At 43.6% G+C, this 26,057-nt stretch overlaps 1 protein-coding gene across 2 annotated transcripts in view; it reads left to right on the forward strand.

Annotated features, from left to right (window-relative positions):
• Positions 1 to 26,057, forward strand: part of CRISPLD1 (cysteine rich secretory protein LCCL domain containing 1) — a 198,643-nt gene that overhangs the window by 43,477 nt on the left and 129,109 nt on the right. For both annotated transcript variants that reach the window (XR_003854848.1, XM_029591502.1), the window contains exons 3-5: positions 3,228 to 3,346; positions 4,118 to 4,250; positions 22,010 to 22,125. Coding sequence is in view for 1 of the 2 variants with exons in the window: in XM_029591502.1 (XP_029447362.1) it covers positions 3,228 to 3,346; positions 4,118 to 4,250; positions 22,010 to 22,125 (368 nt within the window). In the remaining variant the exon portion in view is untranslated. The remainder of the gene's footprint in view (positions 1 to 3,227; positions 3,347 to 4,117; positions 4,251 to 22,009; positions 22,126 to 26,057) is intronic.

Consider the following 26,057-nt stretch of genomic DNA (forward strand, 5'->3'; position numbering starts at 1 on the left):
TGTTTGCATCTGCATTAATTACAGTTTTAGAGAACTGCTGTTTAGCGATTTAGTATATATATAGTGAGGGACATCATGTTGTTTTACAGAAATGTAATGTAATGCATGCCACAAGCCTGTCTTATGCCATATGGTCTAAATGGGGTCCCGCTTCCTATTTCCCTAGAATTAAGAGAAAAAGATACCAAAGCCTAATTCTGATGTATCAAGAAAATGAATATTGTCACATACCCCGCCCAGTTTTACACTCTCCCTGTTGAAATGTATTTTCCAAGCTTTCAGTTAATATGTGAACCGGTATGATGTCCCCACTAATACTGGTATATAAAAGTTTCTAAATAAAATAAATAAATAAATAAATTCCATGACCGGTTGCTCTATATATAACCATTCTCAGATGATAATCTTTCCAATTATTTTGGACTAGATTTTAAAATGGCCTAATGTTGAGAGCTAGCTGGCTAGGCCTGAGTTTTTGAAAGTATTAGGGATGTGCAGACCAAAAGTTTAAGTTCATAAGTCCATAAGTCGAAAGGGGGGGTCATTTGCGGTCAATATGGACATATGGAGAATTCCATAAGTTGAGTCTATGTCCATATGTGCAAATAAAAATTTAAACCCCTCACCCGCCTTAATCCCCCCCCCCCCCAAGACTTACCAAAACTCCCTGGTGGTCCAGCGGGGTCAGGACGCCATTTCTGAACTCCTTTGCAAGGAGCACGTGAGGTCGGCGTCAGGTCGGAGTGACGCGGTGTCACGTGATTCCCCTCGGGTCCGCTCCCGGACCCTCGTTGGGCCCAAAAGGCACTTTTGGCCAGCTTGGGGGGGGGGGGTCAGGAGGCCCCCCCAAGCTGGCCAAAAGTACCTTTTGGGCCCAACGAGGGTCCGGGAGCGAACCCGAGGGGAGTCACGTGACGTTGGCGCCACGTCGGAGTGACGCGGCGTCACGTGATTCCCCGCGGGTCCGCTCCCGGACCCCTCGTTGGGCCCAAAAGGCACTTTTGGCCAGCTTGGGGGGGTCAGGAGGCCCCCCCAAGCTGGCCAAAAGTGCCGTTTGGGCCCAACGAGGGGTCCGGGAGCGGAACCGCGATGGATCACGTGACGTCGGCGTCACGTCGGAGTGACACGGACGTCACGTGATTCCCCGCGCATCCACTCCCGGACTCTCACGGAACTTTTGGCCAGCTTGGGGAGTTTTGGTAAGTCTTGGGGGAGGGGATTAAGGAGGGTGAGGGGTTTAAATTTTTATTTAGATCAACAATCGTGATTTCCAACGTATTCAACATAGCTATTTTGAATAAGTTGGAAATCCGATCGTTTACGCCTCATCACTTTTTTAAGTTAAAAAAAAAAAAAAAGTTGCGTTTTACATTTAAGTTCAAAACGAATGCATACCCCTAGAAAGTATACTCCTGCTGAGCCACCTGTGTTCACTAGGCAGCTGTAATTAACATTTCCAGTGTTCAACTGAGGAGGAGGGGAGAAGATGTAAGCCAGCTAGCACAATTTTTCACACGCTGAGGTAGATTTTAAAAACATACGCGCGCGCATCAGGCGCAAACAAAAGTACGCTGGATTTTATAAGATACGCGCGTAGACACGCATATCTTATAAAATCCGGGGTTGGCGCGCGCAAGGGGGTGCACATTTGTGCAACTTGCACGTGCCGAGCGGCTTCGGAGGGAGCTTAGGGGTAGATTTTCAAAGGAGTATGCACGTAAGATATGCGTCTACCCCCCGAAAACCTACCCCAAACCCCCCTGCACATGCCGAGCCTATTTTGCATAGGCTTGGCGGCGCGCACAAGCCCCAGGATGTGCGTAAGTCCCGGGGCTTGCAAAAAGGGGTGGCCGGGGGCGCGGTTATAGATCGGGGGCGTGGCCAGGGGTGTGTGGGTGGTCCGGGGCGTGGCTGAGTACCCCGACACAGTGGCCTGTGTCAGGGCCTGCCGCGGCGGCGCGCGTAAGTTACTACTGCCCAGAGGCAGTAGTAACTTCTCCGATAAAGGTAGGGGGGGGTCTAGATTGGGCCGGGGGGTGGGTTAGATAGGGGAAGGGAAGGGAAGGTGTGGGGGGGGGGGGGGGTAGAAAAAAAGTTCCCTCCGAGGCCGCTCCGATTTCGGAGCGGCCTCGGAGGGAACGGGCAGCGCGCACAGGGCTCAGCACGCGCATTGCACAAATGTGCACCCCCTTGCGCGCGCCGACCCCGGATTTTATAAGATACGCGTGGCTATGCGCGTATCTTATAAAATCCAGCTTACTTTTGTTCGCGCCTGGTGCGCGAACAAAAGTATGCGCGCGTATGTTTTTAAAATATACCTCTTTTTTTCTACCCCCCCGCACCTTCCCTTCCCTTCCCCTACCTAACCCACTCCCCCTGCCCTATCTAGACCCCCCCTACCTTTATCGGAGAAGTTACTACTGCCTCCAGGCAGTAGTAACTTACGCGCGCCGCCGCGGCAGGCCCTGACACAGGCCGCTGTGTCGGGGCACTCAGCCACGCCCCGGACCACCCACACACCCCTGGCCACGCCCCCGATCTATAACCACGCCCCCGGCCACCCCTTTTTGCAAGCCCCGGGACTTACGCACATCCCGGGGCTTGTGCGCGTCGCCAAGCCTATGCAAAATAGGCTCGGCATGTGCAGGGGGGTTTGGGGTAGGTTTTCGGGGGGTACACGCATATCTTACATGCATACCCCTTTGAAAAACTACCCCTAAGTTCCCTCCGAGGCCTCTCGGCGCGTGCAAGTTGCACAAATGTGCACCCCCTTGCGCGCGCCGACCCCGGATTTTATAAGATATGCGTGTCACGCCCCTAGACCACCCACACGCCCCCGATCCCTAACTGTGCCCCCCTGGCCACGCCCCCGACCGCCCCTTTTTGCAAGCCCCGGGACTTACGCGTGCCCCTGGGCTTGCGCACGCCGCCGAGCCTATGCAAAATAGGCTCGGCGCGCACAGGGGGGGTTTGGGGTAGGTTTTCGGGGGGTACGCACGTGTATCTTACACGCATACCCCTTTGAAAATCTACCCCTAACTGTTTAGGTTCATGCTAAAACTGTTCCAAAAAATAGCTGGTTGTAGCATAACTGGCTACCTAACCTCTTGAAAATCACCCCTGTAAGGCCTCATAAGTCACAAATGCATTGTAAACAGTATAGATATTAGTGGGTTTTTTTCTGTGTGTGTAAATATTTACTGGTTCTTTTTTTTTTAACATGTTAGACTTGGGACATAGAACTAGAGAGGTCTGCAGAAGCCTGGGCTGCAACCTGCCTTTGGGAGCATGGGCCATCACATCTGCTCCCATCAATTGGACAGAATTTGGGAGCACACTGGGGAAGGTATAGATCACATAAATTAACACATGGAAATATTTGCATTTAGGATGGAGATAGTTGTGAACATTTTTTTCAAAATGAGATTAAGTCAAGATATGTTTGCCTACTCTTTCTATTGTTTAAAAAAGCTGTAAAAACTTATTTATTTTCACTTGCCTTCCCTGACTCCCAAATATGAGTCCCCTTTTACATCAATCTCAAGTAGAAAAATGACCCCCATCTTCTTGACCCCCTAACTTTTATTGTTTGTTCTTTTACTTATTGTGTTTTATTGTATGCTTTCCTTAATTTTAGTTCTATTTCTACTGATTATGTATGATTTTAACTGTAAACCGCTTCGCTCTGCATCTTTGCCTGTGTAGGTGGTAGAGAAAAACATTTAAATAAGATAAAATAAATAATAAATATTGGCATTATATTTATTTACTTTATTTATTTATATTCTTTTTTATACCGAAATATAGCAGAGTGCCTTCATTCCGGTTTACAGTGTAACAACAAATTCATACAATGAACAGTTATAAATTATAAATATAACACCAAACAAAGAGAGAGTATATATATATATATAACATCTCGGCAAAAGCAGATTATAACTCATTAGAATGAGGCAATATAGGTTTAATTTTGTATAAAACTTATTAACTTATTAACGAATTATTTGGGTTTTAGATGATGGTTGGGAATGGTATATATAGATCATATCATTCTGTGTATGTATCTGTATATTCTGTGTATATATCTTTATTTGTGTGTTAATGTTCCACAACCTAGGTATAGGCCTCCAACATTTCATGTCCAGTCATGGTATGATGAAGTGAGAGACTACACGTTTCCTTACCCTCAAGAATGCAACCCATATTGTCCTTTCAGATGTTCTGGGCCCGTGTGTACCCATTACACCCAGGTATTTGATATTTATTTGTTGAACCATGCCTCCATTCCTTTCTGTCTTTCTTATGTGCTTTTCATTTCCTGATTGTACTTATGGCAAGAAACATAGGAAAATTTATCACCTCAAAATGTCATCGTTCACATCTGAAAAATGTGAATCAAGAACCTAGAAAATAACTTGTGCATGTTATTTTGTATGTTAATTTAATGATGACAGAGAATACATAGTAGTAACTGAGGAGTCCTATTCTTATGTGAATTTTTAGTGCAAGTAAATACAAAAAAAAAAAAAAATGTACAAAAGCATTAGAATCAACATAAAAGTTAGACACTGTAGCATGGTACAACCTACCTCCCATTAAAATATTCAAATAAAAGTGAATTTTAAAAGCCCAATATATGCATCAGTTAGGGGATGAGCAAATATTTCAGGCCGGCATACGCCAAACAGATTTTAAAAGCCACCCGTATAAGCGCGTACATGACGCTGTGTGCACAAATTAAGCTTCCAAAAAGGGGTGGGGCATGGGCATGGTCTGGGCGGGGCATAAGCATTCTGGGATTGTAACATGAAATTTGTGTGTAAATAGTTACATGCACTGCTACCCGCCACGGTCTCCTGCTGCGCAACTTTACTTCTGAATGGATGACATGTAAAACAAAAAATTCTAGGCAGATTAGCGGGGTTTTAAAGGTTGGAGCTAACAGAGGGGAAGGAAGGCTATTAAACAAGTGGGTTTGGAAGTTCTATCCCTTAACTGGGCAAACTGGGAATCATCTGGGAAAATTGCCAATGGCGTCAGCTTGCATGGCATTTAAAATCCCCCCACTTACACGGTAGAAGCAGCATTTGGCCACTTAAAATTGCATGCACATGTACGCGCAGTCAGACTATTATATAACATGCACGCATATGTTATAGAGATGTGAATCGTGTGATCGATCGTCTTAACGATCGATTTCGGCTGGGGGCGGGAGGGAATCGGATCGTCGCGGTTTTGTTTTTGTAAATATCGTGTAAATCGTAAATTGGGGGAGGGCGGGAAAACCGGCACACTAAAACATCCCTAAAACCCACCCCGACCCTTTAAAATAAATCCCCCACCCTCCCGAACCCCCCCAAAATGCCTTAAATTACCTGGGGTCCAGAGCGGGGGTCCCGGTGTGATCTTTTACTCTCGGCCCTGCGGTGCGTTGTAGAAATGGCGCAGGCGCTACCTTTGCCCTGTCATATGACAGGTCAAATGTAGCGCCGGCGCCATTTTGTTTTTTGTCCCCCGACGTCAGGAGCGTAGGAGATCTCTCCCGGACCCCCGCTGGACTTTTGGCAAGTCTTGTGGGGGTCAGGAGGCCCCCCAAGCTGGCCAAAAGTCCCTGGGGGTCCAGCGGGGGTCCGGGAGCGATCTCCTATGCTCCTGATGTCGTTTTGCCGTACAAAATGGCGCCGGCCATACACCGTATGGCCGGCGCCATTTTGTACGGCAAAACGATTCAAGTGCAGGAGGTCGCTCCCGGACCCCTGCTGGACTTTTGGCAAGTCTTGTGGGGGTCAGGAGGCCCCCCCAAGCTGGCCAAAAGTCCCTGGGGGTCCAGCGGGGGTCCGGGAGCGATCTCCTACGCTCCTGACGTCGGGGGACAAAAAACAAAATGGCGCCGGTGCTACCTTTGACAGGGCAAAGGTAGCGCCGGCGCCATTTCTACAACGCATCGCAGGCCCGAGAGTAAAAGATCACACCGGGACCCTCGCTCTGGACCTCAGGTAATTTAAGGCATTTTGGGGGGGTTCGGGAGGGTGGGGGATTTATTTTAAAGGGTCGGGGTGGGTTTTAGGGTTGTTTTAGTGTGCCGGTTTTTCCGCCCTCCCCCTTCCCCTCCCCCTTCCCCCGATTTTCGATTTTTGATGATAAATCGGGGGAATTCCTATTGTATCGCGCTTCTAACGATTTTTGACGATTTAAAATATATCGGACGATATTTTAAATCGTCAAAAAACGATTCACATCCCTAATATGTTATAAAATGGTTGTGTCTCTGAGCATATGCCAATGAATGTGTGAACATGTATGCCTCTGCACCACTTTGAAAGTTACCATCCCATTGTTTTGTGATTACAATGTACGTTTTATATGGTGTGGAATGCGAAACATTCTTAAGCTGAATTAATAACATTTAGGTTAATTTTCTAAGGGTGCAAGTGCCTAACATACAGGCTGATACAGTACAGTAAGGGGTAATAGCGCGTCGAAAACACACATCCAACCCCCCCGAAACTAATAGATCCCGCAACATGCAAATGCATGTTGATGGCCCTATTTATTTACTTTCAGAAATTAACGCCCAAAGGCTGGCATTAATTTCGGCCGGCAACGGGGAAGTGTACAGAAAAGCAGTAAAAACTGCTTTTCTGTACACCCTCCGACTTAATATCATAGCGATATTAAGTCAAAGGCCCAAAAGTAAAAAAAAAGTTAAAATTAAAAAAAAATAAATTAAAAACAGCCCACGGCCTGCGGGTCAGAAGACGGATGCTCAATTTTGCTGGTGTCCGTTTACCGAACCCGTGGCTGTCAGCGGGTTTGGGAACCAACGCTGGAAAAATTGAGCGTCGGCTGTCAAACCCACTGACAGCTGCCACTTCCTGTCAAAAAGGAGGTGCTAGGGACGCGCTAGTGTCCCTAGCACCTCCTTTTACCGCGGGTTCTAATTTGCATAGGCCACCCTCCTGAATCGCGCGCCCAGGAGAGTGGCCTGTGCCTGCGCCGGGACAGCGGGCGCTCGCCGGCTCTCCCACGCGTTTTTCTGTATCAGCCTGTTTGGAAGTTCGGCACCTAAACTGGCATCTTTGAAACCTAACTAAGGCCCTAGTGTAAATGTTTATGCCTAGAAAAACTAGATGCCAAATTTAAGTCCCTAGAAAGTGGTTGATGTCAGGTTTGGAAACTAAGTTAGGCATGAAGAGAAAATGTTGCAGTTCTAAATTTAGATGCTTCGGATTTAGGAGCCTAAAATTAGGAGAATTATCCACCCAAAACTTAGGCCTCTATGTTCCACTGAAAATTTCCCTAAATAGAGGTTCCTAAACCTGAGGAACCTAGGTCAGGTGCTCAACTTTCTTTGAATATCAACCTCCATGGTCTTAAATGTGTGATGTGTATACAAATACATGGTAATAATCTGTGTACTGTATACAACACAGTACAAAAACCTACATAGGTTTCATCAGCATATCTCAAACTTCAGGATATTTTTTTTTTAATCTTTTATTTATGAATTTTAATTACAGTCAAGCAAATAAAAATTCAAATATTACATTGAATATTCTTAGGCAACGGGATCACATCAAAATTTTAATCATACATAATCAATAGATAAACCATAACCTATAATTTCTTACTTTATCCCGTTTCCATATTACCACACAACTTTGGGAGCAATTTGAGCAAAAATAAACATAACGATATAACCATAAATTATAGAAGAATATAGATATAACATTAATATCCAACTATTACCTGGACTTTAGGTGCTACTTCCCTACCTCTGGTTCCTACGTTCTTCCAAAAACCTTTCTAGATGTTCAGGTTCATATAAAACATACCTTATTCCATCTATGCGCATGACACATTTACACAGAAATCTTATAATTATTTGAATACCAAATGTTCTTGCTAAATTATCCAAAGTTATAAACTTTTTCCGTCTCTGTTCTGTTTCTTTAGCTACATCGGAATATACCCATATTTTTTGTCCCAGGAAAAGAGAGGATTTTTTAACACAAACAGGATACTATTTTAATGCAGGGTTTGCTTCATAAGCCTGCACTCATTTGGTTATATTTAGCTTGTATTCTTACTACCTTTTCAGGAATTTCCTTTTTCCTTCCCCATATATTCTTCATTGCTTCCCTTTAGATTAATCGGTCTCTGTTCTGTCTTTCTGGACTTCCATTGAGGTATTCTATTTTGTATTACGCTCCTCTCCCAAAAACAAATTATTGGAGGGTGGAAGTACATGATGACTGCATTTCTTCCCCTTCCATTCCCATGCAGCCCTCTCTTCTTCTTCCACAACCCTATTCCGCCTCAGATGCCATCTTCTCTCTCCTTCCCACTATGCACTCAGAAGCTGTCCTATCTTCTCTTCCCCATTAAGGAGGTCCTTTTTCCTTCCTCCAGTCTCTCCTCCACTCTCATCATTTCTTCCTCCCTTCCCCTCTCTGTCCTCTCTAGCCCTCTGCCTCTTCTGCTGCTCCTTATTCTGGAGCGGAGGTGTGTGTTTCCCATGGCTCCACTCAACCAACTCTTGCCTCCTGTGTGGGTATGTGTGTTTGGGGAGTGGGTGTTTCCAATGATCTCCAAGGACAAGTAGGTGGCTAAGTACTCACAAGTGGGTGACATCATCCAATGGAGCCTGGTGTAGAGATTTTATATATAAACTTCTAGCAGCCCAACCTGAGCAGGGCTTCTTCAGTCTTTGTTTTTCTGTGGAGCCCCAATGTCATGGTTTCTCTTTTAGTAAAGATTCCTAAAAGTGTTTAAAACCTTCGAGGTCAATATTTAAAAAAAACATACAATGGATAACTTATCTGGCTAAAGTTAGCTAGATAAGATATCTGGGATATGCAGTAAAATAGAAGACCCAGTGAATATCCCCAATTAAAGTTATCCAGCTAATCACAGACAGACAACTTTAAATCTAATCAGATATCTTTTTAATATCACCAGTTAGGTTTAAAGCTATTTTTCCCCGTGTGGCCAGTTACCTTTAGCCTTAACCGGCTATATTCAAATGATAGGGGAGGAACAGGACCCAGGAAGGATACTTTTCACAGGAACAGGGTACGGTTGGGATGAGAGCGGGGCCAGTAGTTACCCAGGTAGAGAGTCTATCAAGCTAGGTTGAGAGAACATTGCACAAATTTCATCTTGGTGTAAGTTTCCTCATGCCGAAAGTCATCAAATCTTCACAAGAGAGCACTGTTCTGTTCGTAATTCTCACTTTGAATGTCAAAGTGGCCCTTAACCCCTACACTAATACCTAAACCTCACCTCGAATGACTAGGTTGGCCTCATATAGAGGTATTAAATATCCACCCAGTATGAGGGCATTATGGCTAGTCTCTCTCTCTCTCTCTCTTTCTCTCCCCCCCCCCCCCCCCCCCATGGTTGTAGAAGGGCTCTGATAACTAGGCTGGATCTCTAGCAACTTAAAATGGTCCCCCCAGTGGTTCTATGTAGGAAATACAATAATTCTGGAACTTATCGCAAAGTGTGAAAAAGGTATTGCAGTTTGTGCTAAGATAGCGCACTTTGCGATAAACTACCCCTTTTCCTATCGCATGTGATATTTAGTGCATTTTGATAAATCCAGGCCTAAGTCTGCAAATTTTTTTTCCCTGCTGCTCAGCACTTAACCAGCTATATGATTTTGAATATAGATGGTTAAGGCTAAAGTTATCCAGCCACATGGGACTAGGTAACTTTAGACCTGCTAGCAAGCATATACTGAGTTAGACAATTAACGTATTTGGCTATCTTCAAATATCAGAGCTAGCAGGAAAACATATTGGCTAATTCAACTCCACCCTGTAATACCCCCAACATATTCCTTTCTTATACTACTATATTTTAGCTGGATAATTACTTAGATATGATTTTGAAAGGCCTACGCACATTAAAACCAGGAGATAAGCACATGGCCGGGCCATCCATGTGCCACAGGGATTTTCAAAGGCCCGCGGTCACACACGTATCTCCCTCTAAGTACTGAAGATCCAGCTAACAAAAAAGGGGTGGGCTGGGGGTGAGGTCTGGGTGGGCCAGGAGAGCACCATTAGGCATTGTCCCACTGAAGCACGCGCTGGCAGTCGGTCGGCCCGCGCGACCTGCTACTGCTCCGGAGAGCAGGTAAGTATTAAAAAAAAAAGATTGAGGGTTTTGGGGGTTGGGGCAGATAGGGGAAAAGGGAGGCAGGTTAGCTAGGGGTTTTAGGAAGTTCCCTCCGGGTCCGCTCCTTTACTGAAGTGGACTGAGAGGGAATTAGGGAAAGGACTTATTATGTCGCCGCGTGCTTCTTATAAAATTTCCCTCCCTTAGGCAAGTGAGTCGGCATTTGTGCGACATGCGCATGGGTAGCAGATTTTATAACATGCGCATGTCAGCTGGCTGCATCAACATTGGTGCATCAAGTGGCATTGGCTGTTTTTTTCTTTTCATTTTTGTTTACAGTGGAATCACTGATTTGGCCTCATTAGTGATCCAAAAGATGAAGAAGGCCAGAGGCTTCAATAAATGTCCCTGGTTCAAACACATCATGTCAATAACAGATCTCCAAGATAGATATGCTTTACCTGGAGAAGGACCACTGTATATCTGGGTGTTCCATATATGACAAAATGACCCCTAGAGAATGTCATTCCTGACTAAGGCTGATGAATAGTTAATTCTGGGTCATTGACATCAGTGGCATCGGCATTGAGGGACCCAGGAGCTGCACTGACCACTGTTGGTACATCAGCATCGGGAAGGCATTGCTTGCCCCTCCTCAATATCAAGCACCCATTTGGATTAGGATGGTAGGCCATTGTCCAGCTTTTCCAACCCAAAGCACAAGGTTCTGCCTTTTTGGTACTGGCATTGAGGAGTTCTGATGACATGCATCAGGTGAAGGCCAAGGAGCATTTGCATCAATTGTCAGTGGTGCAAGATGATGTAAATGTGGACGCTCTGGCTGCTACCATGAAGCATTTCCATAGAGACAACAGCTCAGGACATTCTTAGGAGATGAGACAGCTTCCAGGGGTGCAGATGCCAATCACCAATCTTCCTCAAGTGACCCAGGAAGATGTGGCCTCTCCTTCTGCATCCCAGGAGCTATTGGCATCACCACTTTTTTTAATTTATCAATTTTGAAAACATAAAAATCAATACAAAATCTTGAAATAGCAAATAAGAGTTGAAGACACACGTGAACATAAGAGCTCAAAACTAAAAATTATTACAATCAATCAATTTCCCATCTAAGTCCTCAAATATTGGGGATACAATATACAATCCAAGGGAAAAAAATATATAGATAAGAAAAGTAATCAATAGTTATGGCAGCCATATATCCAAATAGGACACAGCATTACTGAAATTTTAAGGTTGGGGTGTTTCAGAAGGATTGGAAATATCTACTTTGTCTCATAGAAATTGAGTCAATTGAAGGGGGTCATAAAAAACATAAGAAACATCTCAATACTTGATCAGACATTCACAGGGAAATTTAAGAAAGAAAATTCCCCCCAGTTGTTGAACCTTAGAATACATGAGAAGAAATTGCTTTCATTTTTTCTGAGTCTGTTTTGAGACATCAGGAAATACTTTAAGCTTTAAAAAGGTCTCAGAGTAATGATGGAAGAAAAAACTTAATAGCCAGTCCTTGTCGAGTTCTAGAGCCAAAGATAAAATCAATGTGGCTGGAATAGTCATTTCTTGATCTGAAGTCTCAAGCAAAGCAGAAACATCCAGACAGGGTCCTTCAGTAGAGATTAATGAATTGCTTGAATATTCCCATTTAATTATTCAGACCTCCTTTTAAATGGGGGAAGATAGTAAATTTCTAAAACAGGAGGAATAGTATTCTCATGAATGTGCAATATTTCCGTTAAATATCTCTTAAACATTTCTCTTGGAGATATTGATGGCAGTTTAGAAAATTGATGAACCTAAGGTTTTTATTCCTCATTGCATATTCTATTTTAGAGGCTAAATTTATTTATTTATTTTTAATTTTTATATACCGAAGTTCTTGTAGGGACTACAAATCATTCCGGTTTACATAAAAACAATGAACTGCCCAACAGAGAGCGGAGCTTTACATAGAACCGTAGAACATATGGAACAATATAACTGGATGACAATTTAACATAGTGATAAATAAATATTATAGTTGAACTGGTAATAAACAAAAAATTATATTATTTAATATAAGCAGTATAACTATTTAACGTAGAAATAAAGGCATATTAACAATGCCAAATATATATATAAAATAAAATGAATTTACGAACTCAAAGATAGTTGTCCAGTTGCAGAGTCTTAAAAGTAGGACTTGGTACGGTGTCCATAATTAGGGGATACCTAATATTTAGGATGTCTGTCCGTCTAAGTAGAATTAAGCGTCTGGGAAGGCTTGTTGGAATAGAAAGGTCTTCAGTCTTTTTTTGAATTCTTGATGACTAGGTTCTAGTCTTAGATCTGGGGGAAGCGTGTTCCATTGGTGGGGGCCTGCTGAAGATAGCGCTCGTTTGCTCAATGAAGATTTTATTTGCGAAGCATGCAGTGTTCCTCTGTATGCGCTTCTGATTGGTCTGGAAGAAGTGTGCGGTTGGAGTTGAGAGCTTAATGTGATGGGAGCTAGTTTGTTTGTCGCTTTGTGGATGATAGTGAGTACCTTATAGAGTATCCTTTGTTTAATGGGAAGCCAATGTAGGTTACGAAGGATTGGGGTGATATGATCTTTTTTGTTAGTGCTTGTTAGAATTCTAGCCGCTGAATTCTGCACCATCTGTAATGGTTTGATGGTGTTGGTGGGAATACCTAGAAGCAGGGAGTTGCAATAGTCGAGCTTAGAAAGAATGATGGATTGTAGTACTAGCCTGAAGTCGGAGAAGTAAAGGAGGGGTTTAAGTTTTTTGAGGACTTGCAGTTTGTAAAAGCAGTCCTTTGTGGTATTGTTTACGAACTTTTTTAGGTTTAGATGATTGTCAAGCCATGCTCCAAGGTCTCTGACGTCAGGTGAGAATGTGTTATTTGCGTTTGGTAGAGAGAGGCTGGAAGAGATTGTGCGTGGATCCTGGGAGACAATGAGCATTTCGGTTTTATTAGCATTCAATACTAAGTTGAGGCTTGAGAGTAAGTTTTTGATAGGCTGTAGGCATTCGTTCCAGTAAGTGATAGTTTTTTGAAGGGATTCTGTAATCGGAAGAAGGATTTGTATGTCATCTGCATAGAGGTAATGGGTAAGCTTGAGGTATGAGAGTAGATGGCAGAGAGGGAGGAGGTAGATATTGAAGAGGGTGGGTGAAAGTGAGGATCCTTGCGGGACTCCTTGCTCTGTAAGGATTGGATTCGATTCTTTGTTGTTTATCCTGACTTTGTAGAATCTGTTGCTTAAGAAGGAATGAATAAATTTCTATATACCATCACTTTAACACGGCAAGATTTACTGTAGCCTAAATAATTGTAAACAAAGAGACCTCATACAAATGTGGCCGGGTTACCATGTGCAGTGCCCAGGACGCCACTCAGGTTATACGGTGATACCTTTCGAAATGTACCGTCATCAATGTTTAAATCATCGGTCTCTTTGCTAAAAGGTTCAGGTAAGGACAACTTGTGTCAGTTTACCAGCAAACGTAAGGCAGTGGCAAAAGATTCTCATAACGTTTTACTTATCGTGGTGTTGGTAGCATTTGTGGCGGGATGTGCAGTAAGGATATGAATGTTGGCACTGGCCCGACACGGCTCGTGTTTCTTGCACCAGCTTCCTCAGGGGCCTCACAATGCCAATAGATTCCAAGCACTGCCGCTCTGCTCTGCTACTGGGCTGCAGATCCTGTCAGGCAGCCCTGACAGGATCTGCAGCCCAGTAGCAGAGCAGAGCGGCAGTGCTTGGAATCTATTGGCATTGTGAGGCCCCTGAGGAAGCTGGTGCAAGAAACACGAGCCGTGTCGGGCCAGTGCCAACATTCATATCCTTACTGCACATCCCGCCACAAATGCTACCAACACCACGATAAGTAAAACGTTATGAGAATCTTTTGCCACTGCCTTACGTTTGCTGGTAAACTGACACAAGTTGTCCTGACCTGAACCTTTTAGCAAAGAGACCGATGATTTAAACATTGATGACGGTACATTTCGAAAGGTATCACCGTATAACCTGAGTGGCGTCCTGGGCACTGCACATGGTAACCCGGCCACATTTGTATGAGGTCTCTTTGTTTACAATTATTTAGGCTACAGTAAATCTTGCCGTGTTAAAGTGATGGTATATAGAAATTTATTTGTTTAAGATTCCATCTCTTTGGACAGTTGTGTTTTTTCAGTAAGAAGGAATGAAACCATCTGAGAGCTGTGCCTTTGATCCCTATGTTGGCTAGTTGGTCTATTAGAGTAGAGTGTTTTACCGTATCAAACGCAGCAGAAAGATCAAGAAGAACAAGCAGGTAAGATTGTTTTTTCTCCAGATTAACGAGGATAGTGTCAGTGAGAGATAGTAAGAGAGATTCGGTGTTTAGGCGTTTTCGGAAGCCATATTGGGCTGGGGATAGAATGTTATGATCTTCCAAATAATCTGACAGTTGCTTGTTGACAATTTTTTCCATCAGTTTGGCGATGAGTGGTAAGTTTGCGATAGGTCTAAAGTTAGCTGGGTCTGATGGAGAAGCGTTTGGTTTCTTTAGTAATGGTTTCAGGATTGCTAATTTTAACTGGTTAGGAACTAAACCTTGAGAAAGGGATGTGTTGATAATTTCTGCAATTGGTTTTGAGATGGTGTTTGGTATGGCGATGAGGAGATTTGTTGGTAATGGGTCTGATGGGTGGGAGGAAGGTTTGAGTTTTTTGAGTGTGTTTTCAATCTCCAGTGAAGAAGTGAGCTCAAATGAATCCATGCTTGTGTTTAGTTGCGGCAAGACTGTGAGATGGTGTGTTAGGGTAAGGCTGTTGGATGTGATTGATTGGGTAAGGTTGGTAATTTTTGTCTTGAAGTAGTTGGCTAGTTCGTTTGCTTTGTTGAGAGCTTGGTGGACTGGGATAGTAGGAGGAGATGGTTTGGTTAAAGAGGAGACGTAAGAGAAATATGCATTTTCCTTATTAATTGTCTTTTGATCTTGCTTAACTTGAATCATATCAATTCTCATTGACGAGATTTCCTCTCCCAGATTAAGGAAGAGTTTTCCAGAGCTTGTACTCAATTATCCAAGTCCATATAATTCTTTACCAAAGAGGATAGTTGCCCTGAAATAGATTTACCCAGATCCACAATGGCTTCCAAAATAGATTCAAAAGAAAAACAAACTGGTCTCACCATGCTCAGAGACAGCTGTAATTTTGAAGAATAGCTCGATGTTAAAACGCTGGGCCTATCTGTCCTCCCCATCCTTCATTTTTAGTAAGCATCCTGCCCTAGAACTCGGAGATGACCACACCATTCACTTCTGCTGTGCCTACCTCACCACTCCACATTGAAAGCATTGTGCTGGTATCATTATCCAGTGGCACTCCCCATGATGCAAGGGAGGTTTGTGCTACAGCGGGATTCTGGGATCAAAGGTGATAACGAGTTAAGCAGACAGTGAAAATAAGGAAAAAAACACCCGAGGGGGTTCATACACATCAGCTATTGATCTGTCATCTTGGATCTGTCATCTTGTATCCCCCAACATCAGTACTTTTTGAGGAGGAACTTGATGAAAAGATACAGGAGACCTTGGATCATAATATATCAAGCATCGGTGTATCAGCATCAATGGCATCAGTGTCTTTACAGGCTGATATTCAACCCTTGCTGGAGACTCTTAAGACATCCATTAGAGGAGCTCAGATGCTGGATACTGGAAAGGCATCAAAATTAAGTACTACCCCACCAGTGCTAAATTCCAGTGCATTTGGTGAGGAATCTCCACTGAGATGCAAAATTTCTTTGGGGACTAGACCCCAAAGCGACATGCAGGTATAATCCTCAGCAAGGCCTTGTCTGCTAGCTGGATGCAGACTCAGCATATACTAGCAAATTACTAGTCTGGCTCAGTCTTGGTATATTTCTGAGGCATGGTTTTGGCTCTATAGACTTCTGTGATTATGAGGGGTCAAAAAGTCTCCCCTCATAACTCTTTCTTTCATAGGAAAGGAGAAGTTCTCCTCCAGAGGACTTCTTTGCCAACTTTGTTTGGAGAACGGTAGAGACTATTACATTTAGTTTGAAGAAAGAGGAAGGGTCCATGGCCATAATGCTTGACATCTTCCAGATTATGGATCCCCCAAAGGTTTTGCGGTAGTGCCTGTCCAAGAAATTCTTCAGGAGATGCACATGAGAAGGTCAGAGAACCCTCTCTTTTTGTCTCCAGTGAATAAGAAGGCAGACATAATATATTATTTCCACAAGGCTCTCAGATTCAAGAAATAGCAACTGCCACATCAGTCGTTTGTGGTTGAATTCACTTTCAAAAAGGCCAAGAGGCCTAGAATCCATCCTTTGTACACCTGGGAAGGGATTCCTGGACTTTTGATCTTACTGGAAGAAAGGTTTACGAGGGAACTGTGCTCAATACCCATATAGCTCCTTACCAGCTCTTTATGAGTCCATATATGCAAAGCATTCCTAAGGTCAAGAAAGTTTTATCAGAGTAGCTCCCTCAGGAGCAGCATGATGCCTGTAGTCAGTAGTGTACAAAGAGACTGAGTGTGAAAAACTCATGGTCCTGTCAACCTGTAATGGTTTTGAGATAACATTGTGTTACAGCTATGGCTGCTATGCATCCGCCTCACCAGCAGGGGTCCTTCTAGAGCAGGCTCTCCTGACTGGCCCAGTCCATCTTCCTTGTTTTCTCTATGTTCTGAACTTCCCCTTATAACCCTGCCTGGCAGTTCTCTCGGTTCTTCGGCATCAAGCTCTCTTGGGCTTCCTGCCCTTGCCTTGCTGTGTGTGTGGCCTTCTGCCTCGCCTAGCCTTGCTGTGCGTGTGGCCTTCTGGCCTTCTGCCCTGCTTTGCCTTGCTGTGCGTGTGGCCTTCGGGCCTTCTGTCTTGTCTTGCCTTGCCTTGCCTTGTGTGTGGCCTTCGGGCCTTCTGTCTTGCCTTGCCTTGCTGTGCGTGTGGCCTTCGGGCCTACTGCCCTGCCTTGCCTTGCTGTGCGTGTGGCCTTCGGGCCTTCTGTCTTGCCTTGCTGTGTGTGTGGCCTTCGGGCCTACTGCCCTGCCTTGCTTTGCTGTGCGTGTGGCCTTCGGGCCTTCTGCCCTGCCTTGCCTTGCTGTGCGTGTGGCCTTCAAGCCTACTGCCCTGCCTTGCCTTGCTGTGCATGTGGCCTTCGGGCCTTCTGCCCTGTCTTGCCTTGCTGTGCGTGTGGCCTTCGGGCCCTCTGCCCTGCAGAGTGTGTGTGGCCTGCGGGCCCTCTGCCCTGCCGTGTGTGTGTGGCCTTCGGGCCCTCTGCCCTGCCATGTGTGTGTGTGGCCTTCGGGCTCTCTGCCTTACTATAAGGTTCCTTGTCTCTGCCTTGCTGTGTGTGTGTGGCCTTCGGGCTCTCTGACTTACTATAAGGTTCCTTGTCTCTGCCTTGCTGTGTGTGTGTGTGGCTTTCGGGCTCTCTGCCTTGCTATAAGGTTCCTTGACCCTGCCTGGACTCTGACTCTGCTTGCCTGCCGCCTGCCCTGACCCAGCCTAGACTGTGACACTGTTTGCCTGCCGCCTGCCCTGACCCAGCCTGGACTTCGACACTGGTTGCCTGCCGCCTGCCCTGACCCAGCCTGGACTTTGACACTGTTCGTCTGCCGCCTGCCTAGACCCTGCCTGGACTTGGACTTTGTCCCAGCAAGTACTCTGCTCCATTTACCAGCCATCACCCAGCTCCATACACTCCTGCCGCAACACTTCTCTCTCAGCCATCATCAGAGACCTTCCAGTTACCCCTGTCTCTCTCCACCTGGAGCCACCCTTCTGGGTGGTGTTCAAGACACCGGACCATTGCTCAAGCGTAACACATTGAGAGACACTGCAGTGAATATTGGTGACCCCAGACTCACAAGGCTGTGGGCCTCAGACCTAAGTCAGGTTCCCCTGGAGAGTCTCACTGATGTGCTTTTCAATGGGGAGAGACTCTTTGGATATGAGGTCAAGGAATTGATAGCTTAAATGAAAGACAATTGTATTACACTTCAGACCTTCTCCAGTGCTATTCCAAACCCACCCTCCTCATCTTAAGGTATTTGAGTGGGCTGCTGGGATAGCTGGAACCTCGTTCTTATCCCAGACAATAGAGAACCTTAAAGCCACATCCAGCATCCCAGCCAAAACCTGGGATGGGGTTTTGACTGGATATAGGAGTGCATAGCCAGGATCCTAGTATGGAGGACCTTTCTGTTAAGGAAGGCTGAAGTTTAACATAAAGCAATGGCCCAAAGTAACCTCATACACTTGCCAAGAGTGGATACAGATTGCATCTATTGGGAAATCTATTAAATTGCCCACTGAGAAGCTCTTCGACTGCTTCCCATAATTAAAATTGCTACAAATGGAGCTCTCCTCACTCATAGAAGAAAATGCAGTTGAACCCATTCCATGTGGGGAAAGAGGGCGGAGTTTTTACTCCCAAGTATTTCCTGATGCCAAAGAGAACAGGAAGACTCTGTCCCATTCTGGACCTTAGGGCTTTGAACAAATTCCTAGTAAAGAAGAAATTCAAGATAATTTCCCTTGGCACCTTTTCTGTATAAAGGGGACTGGCTATGCTCCCTGGATCTAAAGGATGCTTACAACCATATAGAGATATTTTCAGATGATAGGAAATATCTCATAATAGTAGCATGTAAACTCTACCTTCAATATTACATACTGACATTTAGTCTAGCGTCAGTACCACAGATGTTAGCAAAATGTCTTGTGGTAGAGGCTACTTATCTGTACAGTTTGAGGTTGCATGTACTTACTACTTGGATGATTGACTGGTCAAGAGAACATCTCAAAGAGATGCTGCAGAATCAATGAGCAAAACCAGGTACTGGAGTTGCTAGGGTTCATCATAAATTACCTCAAGTCTGATTTGAGCTTGTCATTTCTATTGAAATTTATAGGAGCTCTCTTAGACTCAGGAGAAGGGATTAAGAATGATTCAGCAGACATCAGCATGGGTTATATTGAGGTTGTTGGTCCTTTTGTCATCAACAGTACATGTCACTCCTGTGGCACATGTTAAAATGAGATAAACTCAGTGGACCTAAGATTAAGTGAATTCAGGCCACACAAAGTTACCAGGACAGCATCTTTCACACAGAAACTCAGGGACTCCCTGTCCTTGAAGTAGATTTGATCCAATCTGTCCAAACCAATATCTTTCTAATTCCTCCAGTGCAAATTTTCCTCACTATGGATGGATTCAAACTGGGCTGGGGAGCTCCTCTAAAGAAAATTTGCATTAGAGATCACAGTCTGCTCAGGGAAAACTTCATCAGATAAATTTCCTGGCATTTAGGGTTATATAATATGCTCTAAGGGCTTTCAAAGATTGGTTAGCCAACAAAATTGTCCTCATCCAGACAATCAGGTAGTAAGGATGTGCAAAGGGACGCTATACATTGCATTCTGGATTCGTATTCATCGGGGGGCAGATACGTTGCATTCGGCAAGGGGGGCCCCCGATACGTACATGCGTTAATTTTTATTCGTTTCCCTGATAAAATTGAATTAAGTAGAATCCCCCACGCTCCTGACCCCCCCAAGACTTACCAAAAGTCCCTGGTGGTCTAGCGGGGGGTCCGGGAGCCATCTCCTGCACTCACACCCTCGGTTGCCGGTATTCAAAATGGCGCCGATAGCCTTTGACCTTCTATGTCACAGGGGCTACCGGTGCCATTGGTCAGCCCCTGACACATGATAGGAGAGATGGATGGCTGGTGCCATCTTGTGCTCCTACCATGTGACAGGGGCTGACCAATGGCTCCAATGGCTCCATGAACATCTAGCCTCAGATGCCTTCTCCCTAGATTAGGGATAGGGTCTTCTCTGTGCTTATCTTCCAAGTCCTTTGGTGACTAGAACCCTGCTAAAACTCATAAAAGACCAGGGGGCCATGATTCTCATAGCCCCCTATTGGCCAAGAGAGATTTGGTTTCTACTCTAGTGGGGGATATCAATCAGGAATCCAATCAAGTTGGGGAATTCTCCATCTCTTACCACTTAGAATCGAGGAATGTTGATCATCCCAATATCAGTTTCCTATCCCTCACAGCCTAAATGTTGAGAGGGTAGCATTGTATTCCCTGAACTTATCTAAGGATGTGTCTCACATTCTTCTGGCTTCTAGGAATTATTCCATGAGGAAATCCTATGGTTTGAAATAGTGAAGGTTCACTTTCTAGTGTGAGGGAAAGGCACTAGATTCTTTTTCCTGCTCCATAAAAAAATGCTTGAATATTTTCTGCATCTTTCAGAGATGGTCTGAAGACTAACTCAGGGTTCATCTTAGTACAATTGCCACTTATCATCACCACATAGAAGGTAAGCCTAGCTCTGTATAGCCTTTAGTTGTTTGGTTTATTTGGGCTTGTTTCAGTTGAAGCCTAATGCTGTGCAATGGGACCTCAGCATGGTTTTGATCCAACTGATGAAAGCTCCCTTTGAGCCACTAGACTCCTATAAGCTGAAGTACCTGGCCTGGAAGGCCATATTTTGGTGGTGGTCACTTCAGCATGCAGGGTAGTGACCTCCAGGTTCTAGGGACATTGATAGAACCACCTTATCATCATGATATGGTTGTTCTGTGCACCTATCATACTTTCCTGCCTATTATAGTGTCAGAATACCATCTTAACCAGTCAATCATCCTAACATTCTTTCCCAGGTCACACGTCCACAAGGAACAAATGTTACACAGTTTGTATTGCAAAAGATCCTTGGTCTTCTATCTGGAACAGACTGAAACCCTTAGTCCAAACAGTGTTTTGTTGCATTTGACCCAAATAAACCTGGAACTGCCATTATCAATCACACTCTTTCTATTTGGCTATCAGCTTGCATCTCCTTCTGTTATGCCCAGACAGGCCTGAATCTGGTAGGGTATGCCAAGACTCATAGTGTCAAGGCCATGGTGATGTCTGTAGACCATATAAAATCTGTCTCCAAAGAGGAGATTTCCAATTGTGCAACATGGAGTTCTTTTCACACATTAAAATCTCACAACTGTTTGGATAGAGACTCCAAGCATGATAGTTTGTTTGGCAGTCTGTCCTGTTGTGTCTTTTTGAGATGTAGAACTGAAGTTGACTCTAATTATGTAAGTGAAACTGAGCCAGATATTTGTGTTATTGTAACCTGGATGATTTGAATCATATTGGGAAAGGATTATCCATCACTTGTTCTATCAAATAAGGTAATAAAATGCTTTGCTAATATGTATATATTTATTCTAAGATTTTGATGTTCAGAATGATTACAAATTTCTTCTTGAGAATAAATATAGGGTTGGTAATTTTATAACTTAGGGCTAAAGTCTGTGGGTACTTTCTTCTTGTAGATGTTTGACCTGATTTTCAAAGTGGTTTTTTAGCACATACGTCTGCTTTGAAAATTTGCAGATGACCCCAGTACACAAGTCAACATATGCGCATGAAGTTACACCTTCTCCTCAGCCGGTGTAACTTTGTGTTTGGAGATTTACATGAATGTATTTGAAAATCAAAAGTATGCATATAAATCTTTTTCCCATCCCAAACCCATCTCCTAGAATGCCTCATGTAACTGTAGGTAAACGTACACATGAAAAAGTGATTTGTGCATACATTTACCTACAGAACCCATGGGTTAATTTTCAGAGTGCAATTTGTGTGACCAAAACAAAGTTATATACATGTAAAGTATGTTTTGAAAATCAAGTCCACAGTGTGTAAATCTATGCCTAGTGTATCTAATTATATAGCATTTACTAATTCGATCTTTGTGATTCCATAGTTTTCTAATCATGGCTTGCTTCATGTGTTTATTGTACTTTTAATGTCACCTTATTTGTTTATTACATAGGTAGTATGGGCAACAAGTAGCAGAATAGGCTGCGCTATTAATTTGTGTCATAACATGAACGTCTGGGGACAGATATGGCCTAAAGCAATTTACCTGGTGTGCAATTATTCTCCCAAGTAAGTTCTTAAGAGTTTGGATTCCCAAGTTCTCAATATTTGAACTATTTTCTGTTTAAAGCATGTAAAGTTCAACATTTGTGAAATTCTGTTGAGGTAAGCAGTTTTATAATGCACTCTTCATATATGATGACAAATATAAAGCTGTGAAAGTATGAGAGCAATTTTCATGAAAAATTCTGGTAGGAAATTACATACAGTGCAATGCATTCTTGTGGAGAAACCATAAAACTCTGAACAGCACCCAAATAAAGTCTTTGTAAATTTAAATGCAGAAATCAATTTAGATGAGCCAATTGTCATCTAGGTTAAAATTCTCCATCAGAAAAAATCCTGTGGAGGAGGGTTTTTTGGGTTTTTTTGCACAACTTCAGGGCTTTCTTCCAATTACATTCAAAAGTGACCTCTAGGTCCCGATGAGGCTATGAAGAAGCTGTTGTGGGTTGGATATTTAAAGAGGCGTTGAACTAACTAAACTTGGGCAGGATACTCAGCTGAAGATAACCAGCGGAAGTTGTGATTGAATATCTGGTTAAATCTAACCATACAAATGTATGCATATAAGGCTGCTATTTATGCAGCTGCACTTAGGTAAACACACTTTGCTGATTAGTGCTGAATATTGTGCTAACTGGCTTAAGGAGTCTATTTACTAAGCTGAGGTATTTGCCCTGATGGTAAAATATCGTGGGGGAAATTACTGTGGCTTAGCAGACCTGATGAAACACTGCACTATGGCATTCCCACTGTCCAGGGCTACTATCTTTTAAAAGGGCAGGTATGGCCCCAAGACTCTCTCTCCCCCCCCCCCCCCCCCCCCCCCACACCTTTAAATACCTCTGCAGATCTCATGAGATCCTCTCTCCTACCCCGTCAAACTTTTAAAAAAAGTAGTAATGTGGCAGTGGTAGTCCCATTCCCATTCCTGAACTCTGCCCTCTAGTTTATTAAACTTCTCCCCCTGGAATACCTTCTTCTCCCTGTCCCCACCCCGAGCCGATCTTAAGGAATCTCCACAAATCACTTATTTCAGGTTCCCTAGGATCTAGTGGTAGCCGGAACACCCCCTAGACATCTGGCTCCAACCACGCTATTAGCAAATGGCTCCGGCCGGTATCTGGATGACTTTTTCCCCATCACATGATTGGGCAAAAGTTAGCCTGAGGCTGGCTGGAGCCATTTTGCCAATGAGGCAGAGTTGGACACCTAAAGAATATTCCAACTACCATTAGACCCCAGAGAACTTGAAAAAAGTAATTTGGGGTGGGGGGTTCCAGAGGAGGGGCTAGAGTGAGGATGCAAGGGGGAGAAGAATATCCATGTGGGGGAGCACTTTGAATACACAAGGGGTGGATTGGTGAATGGGGGTGAGGCCATCATCGCAACATGAAAACTTTAAAAAAAGTTTTCACAACTTTGGCTGCCTCTGGGAGCAGTCCTGGGGGAGTGGGAGAGGGAGGTCTCATAAAATCAACAGAAGTATTTACACTGTCAAGCGATGGGGTGGGGGGATATTCTTGGGCTGCACTGACCCCTTTAAGACCTGAGTCTGGAAGCATCAGGACATGAAATGTGGTCCTGATGCTCCCTGGATATAGTTAAATTTTAATCAAATAAAGCGACTTGCGAATTATGAGGCAAGTCGAGTTATTTGATTTGCATCTGATATACCTATTTATGAGCTGATTTGAATGTGTTTGCATATATTTGCATACAGATCAGCTCGTTTTATTTACTATGTTGTGCTGGGTTTCTCAGGGGAAAGATAAAGCATAGTATTTGAAATACCTTGTGTTAGCTGTCAATTAAGGTATTTACTATGTTATAAACACTATTTATAGCACAAATAGAGTCCTAATGCAACTTATTAAATTACCCCTTAAATTTGAAAGCCATAACCAGTACCAACCCCATTTTTGTCCAGCTAGATCTGTGTACACAATGACTTTTGCAGACACATTTTAGACGGTAGGGGGTTATGGGGTGATTTTTTTACCAGATAGATTTACGTGGTTAAGAGCCAATTTTAACAGCATCATTTTTTTAATATTTTGATCCCTCTGGCTTTAAGGGGTTACAGCACTGCCAGAGAAGAAGCACATAGTTGTTCGTGTATCAAAGACCAAATCATGGAAAAAGTCACTTTTCCCTAGCTATTGCTAATGAATTGAGTACTTTGACAGATACCAAATTGATGGTATTACAAAGTAATACCATTCAGCATGGCACAAGCAGTGGTAAAGCAGTCTTTTCCACACTGCCACACAAATATGTCTTGTCTCTACTTTGGAGGGCGTTCCTCAAAAAGTGGTAGGTGCGTAGTTAATTCAGTCTGCATGTCATAGTGACATACTAAGTAACGGCAGATAAAAACCAAAAAGGCCCATCTAGTCTGCCCAGCGGTGATTTTATGCACATTTTTCCGAAGTAGATCAAATTGCCACATGGAATCCAAGCCCTAGTTCCATTGTGTCCCATTTAGAGTTGCAACTTCTGCTCTGTGCAGGTTACCCTATGCCTTCTAGGAAGCATAATACAACCATATCACTGCTGCTTTGGGTGGCAACTATTAAAGCTGATGATATGACTTAGCCTTTCAACTCTCTTACCATGAACAGGCAATATTTCTGACAATTCTACTGTCCTTGCCTGATCTTGAGATCATTCCCTAAAGTCTGGAAATCACTCGGTACTTTACTGACTTCATTGATGGCCAGGACACTGGTTCTCAAATGGACCTCGGGATCAGAATTCCATTCTTCTATAATAGAACAAAGAATCTGGTTTGTATTCCTGGTAAGCATCTGATATTTTCAGAACCTTCCAAGTTTGTCCCTAGATTAATGCCTTTAATAACAGAATCCCCCAAGAGAAAGGTTTTTCTATTTTGAGATCTTTTAATAATGCCTTAGGATTTCTGTGAACAGTGGGTGTCTTTTTTTTTTTCAGCTCATCTATGAAGCAAAATACACCTTTTAACGAATTATCTGTTTCTAATGATGTGAAGGCAATTTGTATGTGTATGAGCTGAGTACGATATGTCTGTATGTCATGGATCTTGGCCTACTAGAGCCCACTGTAACCCATCTATTTCTGATTTTATGGCTTTTGTAAGAGTGGAAGAAGATCTTCTGTATTTTTGGAAGGTCCCTTAATTGTAGCCAGTTCCTCTCTAAGGTCAGCCAACTCCTTTTTTAGAGCAGAGAACTGTAGTCAGATGGTACAAGCTCTAAGTTGCTTGATGGTCTGCCTTTGGAGAAGAGATGCACAATTATTGCAATTGACCTTTCTGCTGAGGCTACCCCCTAGAGTGCCAATTTATAAAACTGTTTTCAGTGCTTGAAATCTAGACTTGAGGCTACTATCTCATTTCACATAAACCACTCAACTTTTGACCACTGCCAACCCAATCTCATTTTGAACTGGAAACCTATTGGTGAAAGACTCTATACCCTTCTGCCAGTAGACCAAGGGACAATTTTCATACTGTCCACATCAGTCAAAGTCCATTTAATCCATAGACTTTGTACCTGTGTCATATTTCAAAGTGTAAAGTATACGTGGACATTTGCACTTGCCTTTTCTGTGGGCACTTTTTGCAGGGAAAATAACATGCATATTGCTGAAAATGTAATCTGCAGAAGTTATTTCCCCTCCCCAACCGAAACACGCCCACTGGAATACTTCCTCTCAATATGGCTAAAAGTACGCATGTTATGGAACAACGTATAAAGTGCTATGTGCATTGAAGGAAGGTAATTTCCAGACAGCTGATTAATGCAGGGTAAGTGCTTTTTGCTCTCATCAATTGCTTTGTAAATTGTCCTCACCATAGTAAACTCCCTCAGCATATAACCTTACCAGGAAATTATTTTCATCAAAAGAGTGTAGCATGTGGTACTAGCGTGAAAGCTATAAATTGGCCATATAAT

Source organism: Rhinatrema bivittatum, chromosome 2, assembly GCF_901001135.1.
Source record: "Rhinatrema bivittatum chromosome 2, aRhiBiv1.1, whole genome shotgun sequence".
Taxonomy (NCBI): domain Eukaryota; kingdom Metazoa; phylum Chordata; class Amphibia; order Gymnophiona; family Rhinatrematidae; genus Rhinatrema; species Rhinatrema bivittatum.